General features: G+C 37.0%; 1 protein-coding gene across 2 annotated transcripts in view; it reads left to right on the plus strand.

Annotated features, from left to right (window-relative positions):
- The first annotated feature begins 8205 nt into the window (after window positions 1-8205).
- LOC101956908 (von Willebrand factor A domain-containing protein 5A) overlaps window positions 8206-25767 on the plus strand; it is a 29685-nt gene continuing 12123 nt past the window's right edge. Inside the window, exons 1-11 of one of the 2 annotated variants that reach the window (XM_005339503.5) lie at window positions 8206-8281; window positions 17680-17736; window positions 17856-18058; window positions 18358-18580; window positions 18698-18873; window positions 19158-19272; window positions 21752-21808; window positions 22581-22750; window positions 22992-23080; window positions 23915-24059; window positions 24474-24553. In XM_005339503.5, the coding sequence (XP_005339560.2) occupies window positions 17694-17736; window positions 17856-18058; window positions 18358-18580; window positions 18698-18873; window positions 19158-19272; window positions 21752-21808; window positions 22581-22750; window positions 22992-23080; window positions 23915-24059; window positions 24474-24553 (1301 nt within the window). In that variant the 5' untranslated portion in view covers window positions 8206-8281; window positions 17680-17693. Of the gene's footprint in view, window positions 8282-17679; window positions 17737-17855; window positions 18059-18357; window positions 18581-18697; window positions 18874-19157; window positions 19273-21751; window positions 21809-22580; window positions 22751-22991; window positions 23081-23914; window positions 24060-24473; window positions 24554-25767 lie in introns of those variants that run through there. The other variant, XM_078047232.1, reaches the window with a different exon arrangement.

Below are 25767 nucleotides of genomic sequence, written 5' to 3' on the forward strand. Positions count from 1 at the left end.
CTTGCTGGAAGGCTGTTCTGGGTTTTCACAAAGAACATGAAGACATGAATGTGGAGGCTGATTGTGACAGACACAATACTACTGCACATATTGTCAACAAATTTTGTGTAAACATAAAGTTAATGATGAAAATGAGAATTTGGAGTTTTAGTCCAAAGAGATTTAGGTGCTAGCAAAGTGTACCTACCACTTCACAACTGAAGGCACGCTCCTTCACACGTATGAATACAAAGCAAAAATGAAACACTAACAAGGTGAAATAAATGGTGGGTTAAGAGACAAAAATTTCAATACCAAACAAGAACACAATTTAATTAATATCCTTAGTACATTATATAATATGAATGTGCTATAATTACCTGACCTAAAAAGTTGATCTTCTCTATTCCTTTTCAGAGTATTATATTATTAAAAGTTGTCCCCTGATAGCCTAAGTATTCATGGGTACCCACATGTCTGACTAGAACAACGGATTGCCATACAGGGCAAGGAGCACTAGGATTTGGGTTGTATGAATAACATTCTGATTAAATATGTTCCTAGTATGAACATTTTCTTATTTAAAATGGTCATTTACTTGAAGATAAGCAAGTAGTAGAAAGATAAAATATTTTATGGTGATTCAAATAACTTGGAGATTAGATTCAAATATAGGATAGTTGAACATTGTTAAGAGTGCAATTTTTTAAAACTTAGAGTCAAAAAGAAAAGCTTTCAGCACTACCATTTTTTTGTGTAACTTTGCATTTAAAAAGAATAGTCATGGTAAGAATATTAAACATAATTCACCTTCTTTACAGATTTGAAAATACACTGTATAGTATTGTCAAATATAGTAGAACTTGTTCATCACAGTATCTGTAGCATACCATATCTACTATTGTTTATTATTGGAGTCAAATTTTCAAATGTCATAAAGTGATTGTTTCTGTCCTAAGGTAAATTTAAGCTTTTTCTAATAATCTCCAAAATCAATCACTGGGTGAATCTACTTTGTGGTCCAGATTCCATGACTAATGAAAGCAATTCACTAAAATTCAATGTTATAGAATTCCTCATCTAGGATCCATAGGATGAGAATTGAACATCCTCATAATTACTGGCAACTGCTCTATTGTAGGAGTGAAAAAACATGATAGGTAGATGGGGAGTCAAGATAATGAACTTCCCCAAGTAGAGGGAACACCAGAGTCATGAGTAAAGTTTTGTGACATGAAGGAGAGGATGTGAAAAGTAATTAATATAAAAGTACTCCAAATAAAACAAAGTTACTTACACAGTCTAAGGCTGTTTAAGATGCATTTGACCATGCATCTTAGTTTATGTGATAATAAATTAAAGAATGTTATCACAATATGTTACTTCAATGGATTTACTTTACTGCTGTCATGGCATCAAGTTTATGGAGGTAATTTTACTTTATGGGGTTCTTTGAGTCTTGGTTTATTTTTTGAGTCTTTTTTTTTTTTTTTGGAGGAACTCTGGCATTCTTTACATTTTTTTTCCTAGACTATTTCCTGTTGAGCACCATCTGGACTTGAAGTCAGTTTGTATTTATGCAGAATTGAAGAGAGAGTGTGGCCACTAGGTGGCTCCTATTCTCTTGGGTAGCCATCTCTACACAGACATATTTGGAAGTCTCTGAACAATTTCATTCAGGCTCAATTAATAGAGAGGGGGGACCAATTAACTGCCATGTAGATGTTCTAACACATTTCTATGAAAAGATGTTTAACAACAAGGTAGAGAAAATTTTTTAATAATATATGATGCTTAAACTGTGAAAACGCAGGGGATAAGTAGAAATGTAGGCAGGTGCTGGGAGTCACCATACAGTAAATGGAAAAATACCATTGAAAGTTTGGAATGTCCCTTTAAGGGTGCTTGTCAATAGTGGGTGCTCAATAAATACATGTTATTGATTAACTCAGATAACTTTCCTGCCCAGAATTGTAATCAAGTTTAAATTATGGTGATATTCATGATACACCTTGGAAAGTATAGTGAACTTTACTGCTGTCTGGAGGATAGGAGATAAGGGGAATGGTGATTAGAAAAGATGAGATTTTAAGGTGGGCAGATTTGATTGTAAATTTAGGCTGAATCTTGCTTATTAATTTTGTGACTTTTATTTGTCTTCAGTTTTTTTTATATCTAAAATAGGGATTATATTACATTTTAAATGTTGTTCAGTAGATTAAACAAGGTAAGTTCCTATGAGGCTTCTAATAAAATGTTTAATGTTTTGCTGGTGTTCCCAAATTGTTATTTGCTCTTTCATTCTATGCAAGGAAAAGACACATTTGTGCTGTTTTGGTTTAATATGAACATAAGCATAGCAGAGTTTGGGGAAGTTTTAAAAAATAACTTTTAGGTACACTTATACAATATTGGTGGGAATGAAATACAATCACTCTGAAAAGCAATATGGAGCTTCCTCAAAAAACTAAGAATGGAACCACATTTTGACCCAGTTATCCCACTCCTCAGTATATATCTAAAGGACTTTAAGTCAGAGTACTACAGTGACACAACCACATTAATGTTTATAGCAGCACAATTCACAATAGCTAAGCTATGGAACCAATCTAGATGTGCTTCAACATATGAACAGATAAAGAAATTGTAGTATATACACAACTGCCATAAAGAAGAATGGCTTTATGACATTTACTGGTAAATGGTTGGATCTGGAGACCATTCGTGCTAAGTGAAATAAGTTAATCCCAAATATACAAAGGTCAAATGTTTTCATTGATATGTGAAAGCTAACCCAAAACTGGAGGAGGGATATGATTTAAGTGGATTAGACAAACGGGAATGAAGGAAAGGGAGTATGGATAGGGAAAGGAAGGACAGTGGAATAAATCCAACATAACTCTCATATGTAAATATATGGATACACCACAGTGAATCTCACTGTGTACATCCAAAAGACTGGGGTCCTAAATAGAAAAAGATATTCCATGTTAGTGTAATTATATCAAAATGGATCCTACCATTATGTACAACCAAAATGTACCAATAAAATATAAAAATACTCTTTAGTCTCTCATGGAGATTGCTGAATTTTTCTGGAGTTAAAAAATATCTATATGTAGCCGAGCGCAGTGACACATGCCTATAATCCCAGTGGCTCAGGAGGTTGAGGCAGGGGGATTGTGTCAAAGCCGGCCTCAGCAAGAATGAGGCATTAAGCAACTCAATGAGACCCTGTCACTAAATAAAAAATATAAAATAGGGCTGGGGATGTGGCTCAGTGTCCAAATGCATGTGAGTTCAATCCCCAGTACCCTCTCTCCTCTCCCTAAAATATATACATATGTGATGGAGAAGACTGGGAACCATTTATTAAGAGTCTACTGCCTCCCTCACAGCCCACATGCAAATCTGTCTCCAATTCATTCAAAACAGTGAAATATGAATTATGCTGGAACATATAACGATGTACAAAAGGAGAGATGAGTCATATTGTTGAGTCTAAAGGAAAATCCACGATTTCCTTTAGATATAGACTCAAAGTAAAGAAAGCCTACAAGAAATTTCTGATGAAAATTACACTATTTCAAACTTAAATTTCAGTGACCACAATTAAAAATGTTTATCTTTATAACTTCAAATATTATTATTAAATCACTAAATAATCAATCTCACTATTTCTAGACTCACAATCAGATAATTTCATAGATATCAAAGACACATGGAACTGAATATGATAATTTAAATAGTAATTTATGGGCCATCCATAATAAAAATGGAGTCAGCTTCCATAATAGGTTGAACTCAAACTGTAACATTTATCTAGAAAATATACAACATGGCATAGCCAGGTATATATATATATATATATATATATATATATATATATATATATATATATAGAGAGAGAGAGAGAGAGAGAGAGAGAGAGAGAAATTAGATGTTTAAAATCCACATTCAGAATCCTTTTTTTTTTAATGATATGACTTTTGGGCTAGTAGTTTGTCAACTCCCAATTTAGCTTTTCCCTGTAAAGAAACAATTTCCTGGCACAGGTAGCCTTACCCTTAACTACTCAGTTAAAATTAATCATTCCAACCAGGACACTTTTCAGAGTAAAATGACTTAATAACTTAAACAGAATGATAAGGGTAAAACAGGGAAGTTCAGGTCAAACCACTTTATATACTTTTTTTATTGGATCCTTGTGTGTGCCTCACAAGTCAGTACTTTGACATCCACCATGATAACAGTGTTCTGTGAGCATGTGGGATGTTCTTACAACCATACTTTGTACACAGTGGGCACTCATTAAATGCTCATTTTTCCAAAACTAATATAATATTTACCTCACCATAAAGATTGAATATCATGATGTTTTCAAAATATTTTGATAACATAAGATATGACATAAAATGGTAGAAATCATTACATTTATTATGGAAGTCCCATATTGATGGATTTGGGAAGGTGCCTGAATTGAGAGGAGTGTTGATGTCTTAAAGCCCAGTGACATCACTAGAGGAGACAGGATAAGACCAGTGCAAACTATGACTGGAGGTCAAACCTTGGGATACATTATATTTTAGGAAAAGGAGATGAAAAAGGAAGCATTTAATAAGAAATATATTCATTCCTCAGAGAATTAGGAAGTGGATCAGGAGAATATTTTTTCAAATTCTTTCTCTCATGAACTTTTTATTTTCTTTATGCCAGAGAGCATATCCAAATAATTTTTATTCTTCATAATTTTTGTGATACTTGAAACATGATAGATGCTGCATTAGTTAGTAAAAAACAAAAAAAATACGTAAATAAAATAATGCATTTCTTCATGCTATGTGTGCAAAAGAAGGAATGTGGAATGGACCTTGGCCATCACATCAGAGAAAAAGGATGCCCCAAATGTGGAATTCTGAATCTCACGTCTTTAGAATGAGGTTAAAAGGAAAAACTTGAGAAAGATGGTGGGAACTTTTGAGTACTTACAGTGTCAAGAATATCATGCTGTCTCAAGACAGAAGGAAAACAATTTTTCCTTCTTTTTATCTTCCTTTTCTTCTGCAGGGTTATGGATAGCTTCATCCCAAATGTCTCTCTTCCCTAGATGCCATGGAATTGACTTCATTCTCTAGCTACAGATGATCTTCTTCAAATTATCTTCATCATTCAAAATCAACAAAATGGATTCTCCACGTGCTAGGTGACAGGGCAATTCCCTGCAAGCTACCGGAAGCAAAATTATCTCCTACTTCTCTGGGATGTTAAATGACTTCATGGTCCCTTTGGAGCCCCCGCCATGGTATGCCCCAAAACTGAGGAATAAGGAGCCCTGTGAGCATAGGAAGCAATTAAATGCTGAATGTTGAAATAGGTTTATAGTTACAAATTAGTACATGGTAATAAAGATAATCTTCAAGGAATTGGGAATTAAAAGAAATTGTAAATCCCACCTGACGACCCATTTCTCTGTTGTGGGAGGATATCTCATCAAATCTTTGTTCTCTATAGACCTTGGGAATCTGGCTGCCTATTCTATCATTTTTCTGATTTCTCCCTATTTTCTGTCTCTTGTGGTTTCTTGTGTTCCATGGGCCCAAACTTAATTGCAAGGTGACACCAGTTTTAAGGGATGCTGGGAAATGAATTTGAATAGCCATGGACTTGGCTCCACTTGGCTTACTTACTAATATAAAAGAATATGATGACCAATATTGGGGTACACCCAAAATACAAGCACAGACTTGTGAGGAGATACCTCAGTGAAGTAGCCTGTATTTGTTCTGTGTTGTACTACATTCATGTTACTGTGTGATGATGTTTACCTCCAAAAGTGGCCAAACCACATCTACGATGTTGTCCATTAAAGCATCATAGAGCTAATAATATTCCCATTTCCTAATGAAATGAATGTCCCAACCATCATAACTTCATAGCACAGTAAATCATGTTTCGGGGGTGATTCTGTTTGAAGCAAGCCTACTGCACTGCCATCATATACCTGTACAGCACATACAATTATGGATGCTATGCAGTACTTGAGAGTGATTATAGATGAATAAGTACTGGCTATGTATTTACTATACAATAAACCCCAGTAAATATGTGTTGACTTAAAAATGAATTATGCATTTCTCTATCTAAAGGTTGATCACTGGACTCAATTTATGTGGGGCTGGGGATGTGGCTCAAGCGGTAGCGCGCTCGCCTGGCATGCATGAGGCCCGGGTTCGATCCTCAGCACCACATACAAACAAAGATGTTGTGTCCGCCGAAAACTAAAAAAATAAATATTAAAATTTTCTCTCTCTCTCTCTCTCTCTCTCTCTCTCTCTCTCTCTCTAAAAAAAACGATTTATGTGAAAAAAGTGGAATTATCCACTGTGTTTAGATAAATATGATTAAACAAAAATATAAATAAACAAAATATAACATACCCATACTTTAATAAATATAAAGGCTTGTTTACTTGTTTATTATGCTAGGTTTAGGGGCTTTTCATATATTTATCTTTTTGATGACCATCAACATAATGTATTTCTTGATTCAGTTCCAGCTTCTCTCTGTTGCTTTCCAGAATCTTTAGCCAATAGAGTGAAATTACAGCTGAGAGAAAAAAATTACACACACTTAGCTTGGCATATGTAGTACTAATAAGAATTAGTACTAAAATTTAGTACTGATAAAATATAATTTGTTCTTATATAGTGCTTTTTACCTTTGTGCATGGATATGTATGTGTATTTACTTTCACATCCATTAAGATCCATTAAATCTAAAAACAACCCGGGGAGTTAGCTGTGTCACTATCTTCATCATACAAATGAATACTTAGGCAGAAATAAAAATTCCACAGCAAGTGCATCAGAGAGACCAAAATCAAAACAAGCCATCCATACTCATGATATATACTAAACACAGATTCTTACATTGACATGACTTTCTTTATGTCCCAGATTAAGTATGCATTTTTCAATACAGAGGATATAAGGAAATTTATCCCTTCTTGTGTACTTTAGCCAGGAAAATGAGTACAGATTCTCTCAGCTACTTGCATTGCTACACCATCCTGATGAAACACCCATGAGTCACCAGGCCGGGAAGAGGCAGTTCTTAAAAAATGGATAGCTCCCAAGAAAGAAAAAGTATGTTTTTCCCCCATTGCTCTGGGTAAAATGTAGAGACAGAGAATTAAAATTAGAGATGGGGAATAAATGACATATACCCACAATGTTCCTATTAGCAGGGTCAGAAGCTGGTAAAGTCTATTAAAGAGATATTTACTGTAGTGGACTGATCACTCAGAAAACACTCTCAGTCTGAATTTTGTCCAAATGAGAGTTTTTTATTCAGCCAGCTGGAGACTGGTCCCTGCAGGAACCAAATTGTCTCTGCCAGGAACAGTGTCAGGTTTGAGTTCTATGGGGTTTATAAGAGGAAAAACCACATACTTGAAAATGTAGGTACTGTCAAGCAAGCAGAATACAAGGGCTGAGAAAGCAGTTAGCAGAGCACAAACAAACAACTACATCCTGGGTTTGAGCAACTTGTTGGCATATGAAGTACAGAAAAATATTTTTTTTAACATCTTAGAGAGAGCTTATATAATAGTTTCATATGGGAGTCATAAAAAGGAAGTCATGATGGGTACTTATACTTGCCTATTGCTATACATTGTACTTAAGTATTGTTCCATTGACCTATACTTATCTGTAACTATGTTAACCTATGGGCTTATACTTATCAACTTCCACTGTTCTATATCTTATTTCTAACAACTTAAATCTTGTGTCTCACTGTTAGATGATTATGTTGTCCTATGATATTACTTCTTCTAACTTATAACTACAGCAGCTTAACATTATCTATTCTATAACACTTATCACATAATCCTATTATCCTACTTATTAATATTTCATAACCTATAACCTACAATTTATAATCGATAATCTATATTGATTATGCTCAGACCATAAAATTTAGTGTATTTTATATCATTGCTAATGTTCTGTTGCAGCACTTTCACCTGAAAAACAAACCCCTTCCCTGTGTATCCCTCTAACAGTTCCTTTGTAGACACCAGGCAGATGACAAAAGCAAATGTTCTCACGTTGGAGACTTTTACATGATCTGGAGAAAAGCAGAAGTGCAAATATTTGTTTAAGAATTATCAGTAGGTCCCTTAGTGATATAGTTGCTACTTTATAACTGGTCCCTAGAAGGGGGCGGGACTTCTAGGGAAATTTAACTGCAGTTGCTTTCACTTTGCTGTAGCGCAGAGCTCTGGGGACTTCAGGAGGAGGTAGGCAACCCTGCTGCCTGCACTGGGACAGAATCCCACCCCTGCACCTAAAGCCTGAGAGCCTCCCATTCTGCCTCCCTTTCCTCTGTCTTTACATCTGTTGGCGCCTGTTCTAGCCACAAGCTCCCAGAGTGTGGAATTTAGTACCCGTGTGTGCCCGGAAGGATTTATGCAAGTTTGGCTGTTTACAGGAATCTTGGGGAAAGGCCCTGGAGGAGGAATTTAGCCATCTTCTGATAATCTCCACATTTCCCTTTCTACTATCATTTACTTTTCTCTCTCTCCATACCTGTACTTTTCCTTCCTCCTGTTTTTTTCTCTGGGAAAAAGGTGATGTTTTCTCAGTTTTGTGTAAGTTTGTGCTGTCAAAATGTGGCTTTACGTCTCCACCCAACTCAATCATTGCAGTTGCTAAGCCCATTTATGTCGAAACTGAGATTGCTGTTGTTCCTTTTTGTAAATACCTGGGCAATGAGAATCTAGGACTAAAAATTTAAAGATTGAACCACTCTCTGTTTCTGGGAAAGCCCCACTCTGCAGCCCAAATCACTTCCTGGCTGGCCCTGTTACACTTCTCATAACAGGCTGTTAGGGTGTGGTTCACTGGACTCTCCTGCTCCTCCCCTCCCTGCCTGCCTGTGACTGCTTCTGTCAGACTCTTGCATCTCTGATGTCCTGTCCAGACAGAGGTCCCAGGCTGAGAGAGAGGCTCCCTCTCCTCCCAGCTGCTTCAGATCCAAGACTTTGACCTTGGTCAGTTGCTGTGATCAAGTCTTTGCCCTAGGCACTTTTCTGAAGTGCCATCCTGAGTGCTGGAACAAAATTCTGATCCAAACTAAATTTGATTGTATTGGGAAGGGTGGGGAGAGTATGAGCATAGCATCTTTGCCTCAGTGAAGGCTGTTTCTTTGTAGGGAACCCTAGTCCACCTGACTTCTCCCATCCACTGGGGTGAAAACTGGGCATCTGAGAGCTTGGGTTTTCTCACACAGTCTTTGAGCTTCACTGCTCCTGTGTGAATCTACTGCTTTAAGCTTTCTGAAGGTGTTGTTAGATGTTCTTCCCTGTCCCAACCCAGCCTCTTCTGTGTGTCCCACTCTGGGGGTCATCCTAGAACCCCTTTTCCTCAGTGTGTTCTCTTGTGTTCTCACCTAACTGTCCTCTGTATTGCTGTCAAAATGTGAGCTGTTTTGCAATGTATAGTTTTTATCCAATTGTGTAAAATAACAGATATGGAATGATGAGCCTGGCTTATTGCTATGCATTTGTATGTGGGGGTGTGGGAGGTAGGTGCACAGGAAACACAAGAGATATAACATGGATGATCAGCATGGATGTTGCATTGGTTTTGGAGATATATTCTCTCTCTCTCTCTCTCTCTCTCTCTCTCTCTCTCTCTCTCTCTCTCTCTCTCTCTCTGATTGATTTATGTGCTTTAGATCTTACCCAGGGTCTTGCACAAGTTAGATAAGAGCTTTTCTGCTGAGCGATATCCTCAGTCTCAAGGTGTGTTTTAAATGGTTATTTGAATGGACATCATGGGCCTATAAATAGTATTGACAAATGTTTCAGAATTCTTAGTGTAGGATTGTTCCAGAAGGGAATCTGTCCTTCTCGAGAACATTTGTTTTCTGGCTTTCAGGTCCCTTAGGGAAGGTTGGGGTTCTGTGCACTCATGTGCTTCTGGGGTTCTGGATGAGCACTTGTGTGTCTTTGTTTTTCAGCATGGTCTGTGCTCCAGGTAGTGCCATTTTAACTCCTTAAAGCCTGTTTTTGAGGAAAACCCTTCCTGGTCTTAGAAATTTTAGCCCAGGGCACCCTGTTTCAGAACAGAGAAAGTTCATGATCCAATGCATAATGGACCAAGAGATTTCCAGTGGCTCAAGGGTCCAGAAGTAGGATCAAACCCACCTCTGGATTCCCTGGATGAAAGAATCATCATGTTGGGCTGGGGATGTGGCTCAGTGGTAGAGCAACTGTCTAGCACATATGAGGCACTGGGTTCAATCCTTAGGATCACATAATAGATAAATTTACTTTAAAAAATAAATCATAACTTGTATATATAAAATCTCAGTTTATTATAATATCACATTTAATATTTGTCCAAGATTATATATTATTAGTTTGAGAAATATGTATCAGACAGCCTAATTTAAAAATAGAGAAAAATGTGTATATATGCACATATATGAAATTATTAATATATATACATAATATTTTGAACATAGATAATAAACTGTAGTTTGGTTCAATTCTGAGCCTCATGAGGAAAATCAGAAGGCACATGGTATAAAAAGGTGCAGGACTCTGAATAGCATGATACAAAGTGTATGAGTTTGCCAGGATGAACCCAACTACTATGTATAACAATAAAACTAAAATTTAAAATAGCAGAGACATTGAACAATAGAAATGATGACAACAAGAACAATGTTGGTATCTGTCTCCATTGCTTAAAAGTCATCTATGCTACTGACTTATTCTTGGTTTTATTTTTTTGAGCTTTAGCAGTCTTAATAAAGGCATTGGAGCTTGCACCAATATATCAGAGTGTAGACTCTATGGTCTCTTTTAGCAGTTGTAGTGTTTCTGTTTTCATTCCTAGGTCTTTGATCTACTTTGAATTGACTTTTATACAGGGTCAGTTCATAGTTTCATTCTTCTACATATAGATACGCAGTTTTCCCAGTACTTTTTGCTTAAAAGGTTGTCTTTTCTTCATTGTGTGTTTTTGACAACTTTGTCAAGAATCAGTTGACTGTATGATCTATGTGGATTTCTATTCTGTTGGCCTTCATGTCTGTTTTTTTATGCCAATACTATGTTGTTTTTTGTTACCATAGGTCTGTAGTATAATTTGAGATTGGATATTGTGATGCCTGCATTCTTGCTCCTATGCATTGCTTTGGCTATTCTGTTTTTATTCTTCCATATGATTTTTGGACTGTTTTTTTTCCCCCTAGCTTTGGGAAATTTTTATTTTGATGGGGATTTTAGTCCAACTGTAGGTCACTTTTGTTAATATGGCCATTTTAATAATATCAATTCTGTTTTTACAGGAATATGGAGATTCTTTCCATCTTCTGAGATCTCAAATTCCTTTCTTCACTATTCTGTAATTTTAACTGTGGAGATTTTTTTTTACCTATTTGATTAGATTTATCTAGTTTATTAAGTAGTTTATCTTTTTTGAGACTGTCATAAATGGAATTACTCCTGATTTCTTTCTCAGCATATTAATTATTAGATTATAGGAAAATTATTGGTTTTTGTATGTTACTCTCTGCCCTGCTACTTTGCTGAATTTATCAGCTAAAGGTTATCTGGTGGAATTTTGGAAGTCTTTCAAGTACAGTATCATATAATAGTATGAAAAGAGAGCCTTCAGAGCAGGACACAATCTTTACCACATGCTCTTCTAACAGAGAACTAATGTCCAGAATATGTGAAGGATTCAAAAAAACTTAACAACCAAACCAAACCAAAGAGCCTAATTGATAAATGGAAAACAGATATAAACAGATATTTCTCAAAAGAAGAAAAATACATTCTCAACAAATATATGAAAAAAAGTGTTCAACATCCTTAGCTGTCAAGGAATGCAAATTAAAACTACCCTGATATTTCATCTCACTCTAATTAGAATACAAATAATAATCATTACTGGTGAGATGTGGATAAAAAGGTATACATGTTTATTGGGACTGCAAATTGGTACATTCATTTTGGAAAGCAGTTTAGACATTCCTCAAAACACTTGGAATAGAACCACCATATGACCCTGCTATCTCGATCCTTGGTATTTAGCCAAAAAGACTAAAATCATTTTATTATAGTGATATATGAATACCAATATTTTAACAGTGCAACTCACAAAGCAAAATTATGGAAACTGCCATCAACAAATGAAAGTTAAAGAAGATGGGGTATACATACACAATGGAGTTTCATTCAGCTATAAAGGAGAAGAACAAAATTATATCATTATATCAGTGCTGGTAAATGGATGGAATGGGTGAAATAAGCCTGACTCAGAAAGTCAAGAGTTGAATGTTCTCTTTCAATGTGGAAGCTACTCACCTTGCATAAAACTTAACTAAAAGTGGATCAAATACCCAGGAATTAGACTAGAAACCCTGCATACACTAGAATAAAATGTAGGGCCAACACTCCATCATGTTGGCTTATGAAACAGCTTCCTCAATAAGACTCCTAAAGTGTAATAAATAAAATCAAGAATCAGTAAATGGGTTGGTACCAAATTAATAGGCTTCTTCATAGTAAAGTAAATAATTAAGAGTATAAAGAGAGCCTACAGAATAAGAGAAAATCTTTGACACCTGTACCTCAGAGCATTAATCTCTAGTATATATATAAACTTAAAATTAACACCCCTAAAAAAAGCCACTCAAATAATCCAATTAATAAATTGGCAAAAGAACTGAAAAGAAGAAGAAATATGAATGGCCAACAAATATATGAAAAAATGCCAGGTGCAGTGGCACATGCCTATAATCCCAGCAGCTTGGGAAGCTGAGGCAGGAGAATCATGAGTTCAAAGCCAGCCTCAGCAAAAGCAAGACAGTAAGTAACTCAGTGATATCCTTCTCTAAATAAAATACAAAATAGGGCTGGGGATGTGGCTCAGTGGTCCAGTGCCCCCTGAGTTTAATCCATGGTACTCACCCCACCCCCCGACCCCAGCAAATGTTCAACATCTCTAGCAATTAGAGGAATGCAAATTAAAACTGCACTGATTTAATCTCATTCCAGTCAGAATGGCAACTATAAAGAATACAAGCAACAACAAATGTTGGTGAGGATGTGGGGAAAAATGGTATACTCATACATTGCTCATGGGACTACAAATTGCAACCACTCTGGAAAGCAGTATGGAGATTCATCAAAAAACTAGGAAGGGAAACACTATTTGATCTGGTTATACCACTACTAGGTATACTTTTTCAAAGGACTTAAAATCAGTGACCCAGCCACATCAATGTTTATTGTAGCAAAATTCACATTAGCTGAGCTATGGAACCAACATAGGTGACCTTCAACAGAATGAATAGATAAAGAAAATGTGGTATGCATACACAATGGAGTATTCTTCAGCCATAAAAAAGAATGGCTTTATGACATTTTCTGGTAAATGGATGGATCAGGAAACTATTATGTTAAGTGAAATAAACCAATCCCCAAATACTAAAGGTTGTATGTTTGCTCTGATATGTGCATGCTATCACACAACAAGGTGGAGAAGAGGGGTAGAAGAAAATTTCAGTACATTGGACAAAGGAAAATGAAGGGAAGGGAGAGGAAATAGTAATAGGAAAGACATAAGAATGAATCTAACATGACTTTCCTATGTACATAAATGAACATACTGCAGCAAATCTCCATACCGTGCACATATACAAGACTGGGAACATAACTAGAATAAGATGTAATCCATGTTTGTATAAATACATCACAATAAACTCTAATTCATGTATAACTCAAAGAACAAATAAAGTAAATTTAAAAATGTGGAAGCTAGAGAGAAGGAAAAATGAAATAAAAAATAACAAGCCATACAACAATACTAGAAAGACTAATAACGTTGAGAAAGGGGGTCAAGAGGGAGGGAGGAGGGGACACATGGGGAAGTCCTGAGGTATGAAATCTATCAAATTATATTATGGCCACATATCAACATACTACCATGAATCAAATATATGTGTGCATATATATAATACACAAAATAATATCATTAAAACAAATTAGTAGAGCAAATGGATCAGGAGGAAGGTGGAGGGAAAGGAAGGATAGGTAATGGGAAATGAGAGCTATCAAATTATATATATATTTTTTTATTCTAATCTGTTTTAATTTATTAATTAAGTTTTACAGACCTATAAAAATAAGATTTTATTTCATGGATTATCTTGACTGAAAGCAATGAAATTATTTAAAAGAAAATTCAGCTTAGAATAAGGGGACTTCATAGGAGATGCTATCCAATACAATTCTTTCTCTCTTTGCAGCTTTCTCTGGAAAAATACCTTGGTATATAAGAATATTCTCTTCCACAACAAATTTTAATCTCATGGCTTTAGGCATTCATTTATGATCCTTTCTTCATTCTGTAATTTCATTTGGGGGTGCACAATGGCGACTTTTTAATTTCTATCATTCCTTCTTCTTTATTAGTTGGCTTGTTTCTGTAGATAAAAACTTTCCACCATTACCTGAGGCTGAATGATCCTCCTAAAAAGGCAAAGTAAGTTATTTTTTCTCTTTATCAATAATTAGAGTATGAACAGTTGTTTTCAATGGTGACAAAAATGTTCTTCCCCTTTAACTTTTTTTAGTATCATCTTAATAGGTTTTTACTCATTGTTTTATTTATTTTTTTCTTTTTTTTATTGTTGGTCGTTCAAAACATTACACAGTTCTTAATACATCATCTTTCACAGTTTGATTCAAGTGGGTTATGAACTCCCAACTTTACCCCGTATACAGATTGCTGTATCACATCAGTTACCCTTCCATTGATTGACATATTACTTTTCTAGTGTCTGATGTATTCTGCTGTCAGTCCTATTCTCTACTATCCCCCCTCCCCTCCCCTCCCCTCCCCTTTTCTCTCTCTACCCCTTCTACTGGAAATCATTTCTTCCATTTGTATTACCTTGTCTTACCCCTCCTTTCCTCTTATATATCATTCTCACTCCCTTTCCCTCCCACCTCTCATCCCTGTTTAATGTAAATCTTCTTCTCAAGCTCTTCATCCTTACCCTGTCCTTGTTTACTCCCCTTATATCAAATGGGTCATTTGGTATTTGTTTTTTAACGATTGACTAGCTTCACTTAGCATAATCTGCTCTAATGCCATCCATTTCCCTCCAAATTCTATGATTTTGTCGTTCCTTAATGCAGAGTAATACTCCATTGTGTATAAATGCCACATTTTTTTTATCCATTCATCTATTGAAGGGCATCTAGGTTGGTTCCACAATCTTGCTATCGTGAATTGTGCTGCTATGAACATCGATGCAGCAGTGTCCCTGTAGCATGCTCTTTTTAAGTCTTTAGGGAATAGACCGAGAAGGGGAATAGCTGGGTCAAATGGTGGTTCCATTCCCAGCTTTCCAAGAAATCTCCATACTGCTTTCCAAATTGGCTGCACTAATTTGCAGTCCCACCAGCAATGAACAAGAGTGCCCTTTTCTCCGCCGCATCCTCTCCAGCACTTATTGTTGTTTAACTTCCTAATGGCTGACAATCTTACTGGAGTGAGATGGTATCTTAGGGTAGTTTTGATTTGCATTTCTCTGACTGCTAGCGATGGTGAGCATTTCTTCATGTACTTATTGATTGATTGTATGTCCTCCTCTGAGAAGTGTCTATTCAGGTCCTTGGCCCATTTATTGATTGGGTTATTTGTTATCTTATTGTCTAATTTTTTGAGTTCTTTGTATACTCTGGATATTAGGGCTCTATCTGAAGTGTGTGGATTAAAGATTTGTTCCCAGGATGTAGGCTCCCTATTTATCTCTCTTATTGTTTCTTTTGCTGAGAAAAAACTTTTTAGTTTGAATAAGTCCCATTTGTTGATTCTAGTTGTTAACGCTTGTGCTATGGGTGTCCTATTGAGGAATTTGGGGCCCGATCCCACAGTTTGTAGATCGTAGCCAACTTTTTCTTCTATCAGATGCCATGTCTCTGATTTAATATCAAGCTCCTTGATCCATTTTGAGTTAACTTTTGTGCATGGCGAGAGATAGGGATTCAGATTCATTTTGATGCAAATGGATTTCCAGTTTTCCCAGCACCATTTGTTGAAGATGCTATCCTTCCTCCATTGCATGCTTTTAGCCCCTTTATCAAATATAAGATAGTTGTAGTTTTGTGGATTGGTTACTGTATCCTCTATTCTGTACCATTGGTCCACCCGCCTGTTTTGGTACCAGTACCATGCTGTTTTTGTTACTATTGCTCTGTAGTATAGTTTGAAGTCTTCGACAAAGTTCAGCATCCCTTTATGTTCAAAACTCTAGAAAAATTAGGGATAACCGTAACATACCTCAACATTGTAAAAGCAATCTATGATAAGCCACAGGCCAGCATCATTCTGAATGGAGAAAAATTGAAGGCATTCCCTCTAAGATCTGGTACAAGACAGGGATGCCCTCTCTCACCACTTCTGTTCAACATAGTCCTTGAAACACTGGCCAGAGCAATTAGACGAAAGAAATTAAAGGCATAAAAATAGGAAAAGAAGAACTTAAATTATCACTATTTGCAGATGATATGATCCTATACCTAGCGGACCCAAAAGGGTCTACAAAGAAGCTACTAGAGCTAATAAATGAATTCAGCAAAGTGGCAGGATATAAGATCAACACGCATAAATCAAAGGCGTTCCTGTATATCAGCGACAAATCCTCTGAAACGGAAATGAGGACAACTACTCCATTCACAATATCCCCCCAAAAAATAAAATACTTGGGAATCAACCTAACAAGAGAGGTGAAAGATTTATATAATGAAAATTACAGAACCCTAAAGAAAGACATAGAAGAAGACCTTAGAAGATGGAGAAATATACCCTGCTCATGGATAGGCAGAACTAACATCATCAAAATGGCGATATTACCAAAAGTTCTCTATAAGTTCAATGCAATACCAATCAAAATCCCAATGGCATTTCTTGTAGAAATAGATAAAAGAATCATGAAATTCATATGGAATAATAAAAGACCCAGAATAGCAAAAACAATGCTAAGCAGGAAGTGTGAATCAGGCGGTATAGCGATACCAGACATCAAATTATATTTATATACAAATATACATAATGAATCCCACAATATGTATAATTATAAAATACCAACGAAAATAGTATAAGGCAATGTGAATAAAATAAAAAGCCATCTATGAGCCAGCCCTAGTGTAGGAAATTCATATGTGATTTGAAGGTACATGTGAATAAAATAAAAAGCCATCTACGAGCCAGCCCTAGTGTAGGAAATTCATATGTGATTTGAAGGTACAATTGTTCTCATTTTAGAAAGAGAATACCAAGGAGGATTAAGGTTACAACACCTATTCAGTATGTTTAAGAAAGGAGTAGTAAACCCACTTTTGAATACTTACTATTGGTATTTGAAGCACCCTCTAGCATTTTTAGGAATTTCTTCTTAGATGGCACTACAATCTCCCCATCTGGGGATGGCATTTAAAAGGAGCCTAGCTATAGGATTTTTTGTCCCCTTCTCCCCTCCATGTTTCTTCCTAGCACAAAATGTGACTTCCTGAATGTATTCTTATGCAAAAGGAGGCTCAGAATGTAGTAATGTTTGGATGCATATCTCCCAACATGTCATTCTGCTCATAATGTATCTTTTCCTCAGGACACGGTGTCAGCATGGAGGGCTCCTGTGGCCTAATCACTCTCCAAAAGAAGCCAGGTAAACCTGATTTCTGACTCTTGTGTACCAGTGTGTCTTTGATACCTAGCTCAATTCTTGGCTTGCAGGAGGCCTTCTATTATAGTGTGTTGAACCCTTGAACGCTGATCTATCCCCAGTGGCACTGAAAAGCATCTCTGTGACCTTGTCCATCCATGAGTTTGTGGCTTGTGTGTCTGCAACCTTAAACTATGAAAATGAGGAGAAAGTCCCTTTGGAGGCCTCCTTTGTGTTCCCCATGGATGAAGACTCTGCTGTCTATAGCTTCGAGGCCTTGGTGGATGGGAAGAAAATTGTGGCAGAATTACAGGACAAGATGGAGGTACAGGAGATGGGTCCTTTGTCTTCTCCTTTCCCTTTACCTTAATGATTAATGTGCACTCTTTAAGATCTCATTCAAATGCACCTTCACAAAAAATGCTGGAGTTGGATGCTTTTCTATCTATGCACTTCTAAATTCTGATTTCCTGAGATCATTTAGGGATAAATCAATTAGAGGCATTCAAACTACAGCTATGAAATTGACAAGACCCATTAATTTCTCTAACAGTCTTCATTTTCTTCAGTCCTGTCTTTTCATTTGTTGTTACCTTTCTTTCCCATCCCTCCTATTTTCCTTAGGCCCAACACAAATATGAGGATGCCATATCCCAGGGTCAGGAGGCCTACTTATTGGAGGAGGACTCAGACTCTAGAGATGTCTTCTGTTGCAATGTGGGGAACCTCCAGCCTGGGTCAAAGGTGGAGCTTACCCTGAGGTACGTGCAGGAGCTGCCCTTGGACGCTGATGGGGCCCTGCGCTATGTGCTCCCAGCCATCCTAAATCCTAGATACCATCTTTCTGGTAAGTACCTCTCCCCTTTGAGTAATAGTGGTGGCATAATAGGGGAATTCCCTTTATATTTATGGGGGTGCTAAAAAGTATTGGCAAGGGAAACAGAATGAAGTTCACTTTTTATAGGACGGCTTGAGGACAGTTGCCTTGATATAAAAACTCCTCTAGTCCCCTTGGATGAACTGCCCTACACACTCAGCATGGTTGCCACCATCAGCTCCCAGCATGGCATCCAGAGGGTCCACTCCAACTGCCCCTTGAGTGCTGTTGCGTTCCTTGCAGATGATAAGACTTCTGCTCAGGTAATCAGTAAGAGAGGACTGTTGTTGCCAGGACCCTATTCCTTGGGTCCTGACTTTGTCCAGCCATTCCCAGGTGGTCCTTACTTTTCCCTATTAACCCAGAGGGGGATGCATTGTGCTCCCTCTTCACCCAGGTTTAATGTGCTGAGTCTTCTCTTGATTCTCCCCTTTGCCCCTGGTCATGCTCACTGGTGGAGAAAGCCTGTGGCCCTCAGCTCTGACCTCAGCTCCAGGCAGCAAAGAGTGATGTTCTAACCTGACTCCCTTGCTCGTCCCTAACTCAGGTTTCCTTGGCTGAAGGACACAAGTTTGACAGGGACGTGGAACTTCTGATTTACTACAGGGAGGTGCACAGCCCCCGAGTATCTGTGGAGGCAGGGATGCTTGAGAAGAAGCCAGGTATGTTCTTTCTTCATTTGTCCTCACCTCCTAGGAGGTGTTTGTCTATCTTGGAATCACTGTCAAATATTCTCACTTCCATTTCCTCTTCCCAGTAGCAGGTGAACATGTCAATTTGAAATACTGAAAGAGTCTACAGCATGCACAGTGGTCAGGTTTGGGAGTATCCTGCGGTATTGTCTTGTAGGCAAGTTTAAGTAGATTAGTAGAGAATTGGGGAAAGGGCATAAACAGATAAATTCACAACAGAAAACAGACAATTATATACCTGTGACAATCATCAATTTTAAGAGATGCAAATACAAATATGTGACATTTTCCCCATTCAAACCTAAAAGATTTCCAAATCCAGTCATGCCTATTTTTTCAAAAGGAGTGATATAGATTGTTGAAAAATAATTGGGGGAACATGTCACATCCAGACCATATCACAGGTGAAAATATATGATCTTTGTGGTAATTCCTGCTTGGGGAATATTACCTAAGGAAGCAAATATAAATATAAGTAAAAATATGCACTAGGTATGTTTTAATATTATTAATAATGTTAATAATATCAAATATCAGTAAAAAAATCACAATGTCTCACTTGGACTAAATATACCATACTTTCAACAACTTGATAAATTATTATGCAGCTACTAAAATAATGTATGTTGACACATTGAAATAATTTTTAAAAAAGACCTCTAAGGAATTGGAAGTATAATGAAAGTAAGCCCTACCAATAGATTGCCAGTATATTATACCATACGTATTAGGAAAAAAACATTTTAAAAATCAAGAAATATACAAGTGGTGTTTGTGATTAGATTAACACAAAATTGAATTTTTAAATTCCTTTTTAAATTAAACAAATACTTCATTGGTTAATTGATCACAGCTACATATAATATCACTGCAATTATTTATTTTTTAATTTTGATAAATATAAATAAAAATTTTAACATTTTAGCCATTTTAAGTGGATAGATCTATGGCTTTAATTTATTTACCTTTTACAATAATCAACACTGTTCCTCTTCAAAATACTTTTAACATGCCTTGGTTTCTTAATTTTTAAGACTCAGGTTTGTAAATTAGTAAGCAGAGTTTCTTACTGAGGTTTTTTTTTTTTTTGCTCCTTTTTTTCTAAGTCTTCCTAAATACATATGTGCTTTTTTTTTTTTTTTATAACTAAAAGTGAAATAACCTGAGTCAGTCTCTTTCTTTGGCCTTCTGTGCTGCTTCCATTTTCATGACAGAAGAGATACTGCCACTCAGCAACCTTTTCCACGTGGATGGAATGGAGGCATTCTTGGGGACAGTCACATTCACAGTGACATGGTTGGGGCTAGGCCTTTGTCTCTGTGACTACAACTTCTACGAGGACTGTTCCCTGGAATTGCTTCCATAAGCTTTCCCAGGCTTTCAGTGCTGCTGTGTGGCCATGGTTGCTTCATGTTTGAGCTTACAAATTGGCACTCTTGGTGGGACCTCATTTGTCCAACTCTTCTTCCAGCTTTTCATACTGAAGTCACTCAGGGCCTCCTAACCTCAAAAATATTTGCTATAACTAGTTTCCTTCCCACGAAGCTGCACACTCTATCAGTTAGTTACCTGGTGTTTCTTTTCCTATTGGTGAGCTCCTTCTTGAAATATCCTAGCAGAAACCTGGCCTTTACTGAGTATTATTTAAACCTTATCTTGAAGATAAGGATTGAGATTTCTGTCTCTTTCCCTCCAAGGTATTCCCTTGTTCTCATGCAGATTTTCTCAACTGTTCCTCATGACTGACTCTGCAGGTCATAGAATAATATGAGGGGCAGTTTTTATCAGTCTTATGAATTCCTTGCAGCAGGTGCTACTTCTTGATCATATATTTGGTTTAGTTGATTGGATGTTATATATACACAATGATGAAAAGGAAAACCTTGAATGGCAGCCTGGCTCAGTAAAAACTTTTAGAACTTGTGCCACATGAAGTATATCAGTATGAGAGGAAAACACACTACATTATTGTTTGTTTGTTTGTTTTAATTTAGAATGGGTTTGTTAACTATATTAAGAATGCAATTTTAAAATTAAAATTTATATTTAACAAAATGTAATATTTATAACTAATTTTAGGTAAATATTATTAAGAGGTTAATGTGACCATCAAGAAAGTTCCTTAAAAGTATTGTATCGCTTAACCAATAAAACAATCATAAAATAGGTCTTATTACCATGATTTTCAGATGAGGAAATTGGAGATAACAAGTGGTAGAACTAAGGTTTGAAATACCGTGTTTGAAATCAAGGAAGCAGCATTGGTGAAGCTAAAGATAATTTGTAGGAGGCTGAAAGAATTATGGTAGACAATACACACGCAGTGCTCACCATGTATCTGGCGGTGTTCTGAACAGTTCATATGTATAACTCCCATCATTCTCATTCAACCTTTCTGACTTCTCAGAGCAGTGCCAACCCCATAATACCCAGGTGTCTCTCATTTCAGAAAGGAATCTACCTTCACCTATCAAAACAGTGCTGCATTATATATCCAGATGTCCAGGTTATGTAAACATCATTTTTTCAACTCCTCTTCTATCAAAAGTTTTTTGGGTGACATCTACTATATTAAGTAGCCTGTTTGATTAGTAGAGTATCCCATGGATAAAAGATTAAACTGAAATAGGTCTCATGGTCATACTGAATCTCAGGGCTACTAAGATTTTAATTCTACCATTCTGGAATCAGTTTACAAAAATAGGATAATGGTATATAATTCCATATCCTCTTATACTCCCTGAACTTTAAGCATGGAGTCAATATAACCCAGTCATTCTCATTTCATTTCCATCTCGGTAACTGATGTTTCAACTCCAGTATCAATTTTCATTCACATCTCAAAATGAAGTCTCAGCAATGGCTTTGACATTTTATCCATAAAAGGTGGTCTCCTCATGTCTCCTCACACCATTGTTTGTATGAAGCTATTTTAGTTTACCAGAGATTTTTCTAATCCCACAGCTTCCTTTTCTTGTGGGGAGCATGAATGAGTACTTCACACTAATGCACTATTATAATTATTGTTTGTGCCTACTAACCTCTACCCTGTCTTTTCTCTTTGATATGTGATCTATTTCTATATCTTTTATATGTTTATAACTCACCTCCAGCCTGTTGTAAGAAGATTGTGAATATGGATCAAGCACAGTGTTGTTTATATTTCAGTTTTTCCTGTCCCCTATTGTGTACACTACAATTACTTCCCAGGAATTTTAAGATTCTTGGGCTCTTGTTTCCCCCACCCCCCAGGATCTTTATCTTTTTCTTTTTAATAGATAGTTTAATGGGAGATCCTTCTGTCATGGTGAGTTTCTATCCAAACATTCCTGAAGATGAGGCATCTATGACCTGTGGAGAATTTGTCTTCCTTATGGACTGCTCAGGAAGTATGCAGTGTCCCATGAATAACCAGGATGGGTCTCAGTCACGCATAGAGGCAGCCCAGGTAAATCCAGTTTCTTCTTCTGAGTCAGGTAGACAAGTGAGGGTGAAGCTGAGGGGTTAAAGTGGGGTGCATTTGGAGGTGTAGGTCTGTTCTCCACCTGAGCAGCAGCTGGTACGACCACTCGGAGGCCTTGGAAGGTAAAGTGGCATGGAACCAAGGTGACAGGCTACAGCCCCAAGAGTTGGCTCCACAGGGTCTGAGAAGGTCCTCTCACTCTCTCCTCATCCTCTCTCCCCTTCAGGAAACACTGATTCTGCTGCTGAAGAGTTTGCCTATAGGCTGTTATTTTAACATCTATCAATTTGGATCTTCCTATAAGGAATTTTTTCCGTAAGTCTCTGAAAAGGCCAGAAAATAAACACTTTAAAGAGAGGAACTCTATTGTAAAGGGATTACTGTTACTAAAAGCTCATTTCTTGTGTCTGATGCCAATTTGATAATGAGGACATTGTTTTGAGAAAAGGAAAAAGTTTAAGGGACTCCTGTTCCACAAGGTGTGATTCTGCCCATCAGGGAGAACTGAAGGTTTTGTAAGAACAGTTCTAGGTGTTTTGTAAGAACAGTTTTGGTGTTGCCTGTGGGAGGTTGTGATTCACTTGTTAATTTGGGAGATAGCCATTTCTTAGATCTCTGGAGCCCCTCCTGAAGTCTGAGTTACTTGGTTCCTAAAGCAGGTGTGATAACTATCAGCCTAAGATTGGGAAAAGATAACCCATCCCCCACCCCTAGGTTAGGGAATGGGAGAGGGAGGAGAGGAAAAGAAAACATGTCCATTTTAAAATAAGCTTCAGTGGCAGAGCAGCAAAGTCTATATTCAAAGCATGAAGTGTACCACTGTAGGATTACTGAAGGGTTGACCTGAGTTTGGGGGGTTTGGGGTGGGATTGCTCTTTTTTTTTTTTTTTTTGGTGAGGGGGTTACCAGGGATTGAACTCAGCAGGGGCACTACTGAGCCACATCGCCAGCCCTATTTTTTGTATTTTATTTAGAGACGGGGTCTCACTGAGTTGTTTAGTGCCTCACTTTTTGCTGAGGCTGGCTTTGAACTCACAATCCTGTCTCAGCCTCCTGAGAGGCTGGGAAGGATTGCTGTTTGATGGGGTTTCTCAGCAGCAGGCAATATGAAGCTGCCACCATGCAACTGGATGCTTTTGTTTCTCTCAGGGAGAGTGTGAAGTACACTCAGCAAACAATGGAAGAAGCAGTGAACAGAGTCAAGCTCATGAGAGCAGATCTAGGGGGCACTGAAATCTTGGCACCACTTCAGAACATTTACAGGAAGCCCCCCATCTCTGGTCACCCCCTACAGGTAGGAATTGGAACCAACTTAACAGAAGGACACAGAGAAAATGAAAGAATTAATGTCCTTGAGCTTTACTGCAGGAATTTTAAAATATGATGTGTATTTTGAAGACTCTATTTTATAATAAAGAGAAGTGGCATTTTTCTTATCCCTTCACTCAATTGGATGGACAGTGGAACTGCCTCTGTGGAATGCCCCAAAGCCTCTGGCAAAGTCAGTGTGTGGAGGAGCCCCAAATCCCCAGTGTTTCCAGCAATCCAGAGAGGACAGGGTCCCAGTGACAGTGGAACACGGAAGAGTGCATGCCTGTTTGAAGAGCCCTTGGAGTCTCTGGAATGAAACAATTGGGGTTTTCAAGGGCAAATCCTGATACCTTGCAATGAGATTGAGGATTGATGTGTATTTTCTTTCTTTGTACAGCTTTTTGTCTTCACAGATGGAGAAGTTTCTGACACATTTAGTGTAATTAAAGAAGTTCAGTCTAACGGCAATAAACACAGGTACGAACTGAAAGTGATTTCTGCTGGGGTGACCATACTCCAGTAGTGCCACATGAAGCCTACAGCCTCATGATACCACTGTTGACAATGTTTTCAGAAGAATGACCCATTCTAAAATTTTATTCTTACCAGTTGAAAATGTATTTTTCTTCACAGAAACAAATGGTAGTTTTCCAAATAACACCAACAACACAGAAAACTCTTTGTCCTTTATTTTTCTAAGCCACAATAGAAGAAAGGTTTCATTAGTGTGTTTTTCTTTATTACAAACGTCTTTGACAAAGTTAAACAGGAAACTACATGAATTACTGTGATTTAGCTTGATGAACTATCACAATGAGCACAGAGTGACCCCACCCAGGTCTAGAGCTAGAATGTTATCAAACTTCTTCCTCTTTACCCTTCACACATATCCTGTTCTCACTCCCAATCCACTTGTTCTTCTGACTTACAACTCAATGGGTTATCTGTCCTTGTTTTCAGTTTAAAATAAGTGAGCTATAGAGTAGGTTTTTCTGTCTGTATATATTGTTTTTCTTCTTATTTTCTACAGTGTGTTGAGATGCAAACATATGTTGCATGTAACCATGGTAAATTTTGATTAGTTAATATTATTCCATGGAATAACCATAATATAGTTCCTCTTGATTCAAGTGCTGATGGACTTTGGCTTTGTTGTTAAAAATAATGCTGCTATGAACATTCTTTCATCCTTGTATTTACCTTTTGTTCACCCACATCTTTATAGTTAACCCTCCACATCTACAAGTTCCATATCTGTGGATTCAAATTTTTATGTAATATTTATATTGTATTAGGTATTATAAGTAATCTAAAGATGATTTAAATTATTCAGGAAGATAAGTGTAGGTCATATGAAAATACTATACCACTTTACACAAGGAACTTGAGTATCAGATCTGGAGGTTGTTTCCACATGGGATTTTGAACCAATCCCCCGTGGATGTGGAGGGAAGAGTGGGTATTGACATTTATATACATATATATTTCTTTCAGTAGACAGAGTTGCAGAATTTGAGGGAAATGCCAGACAGTTTTTCAAGTGGCTATAGTCATTTAATTCACAATGTCTTTACAGAAGGTTTTCAGTTGCTTCATTTTCTATCCAAAATTTATTGTGTATCTAAAGTGATATCTCATTATAGTTTTAACTTATAGTTTCTCAGTGGCTCAATATCATACCTAATTTCATC

The sequence above is a fragment of the Ictidomys tridecemlineatus genome, chromosome 4 (assembly GCF_052094955.1).
Source record: "Ictidomys tridecemlineatus isolate mIctTri1 chromosome 4, mIctTri1.hap1, whole genome shotgun sequence".
NCBI lineage: Eukaryota > Metazoa > Chordata > Mammalia > Rodentia > Sciuridae > Ictidomys > Ictidomys tridecemlineatus.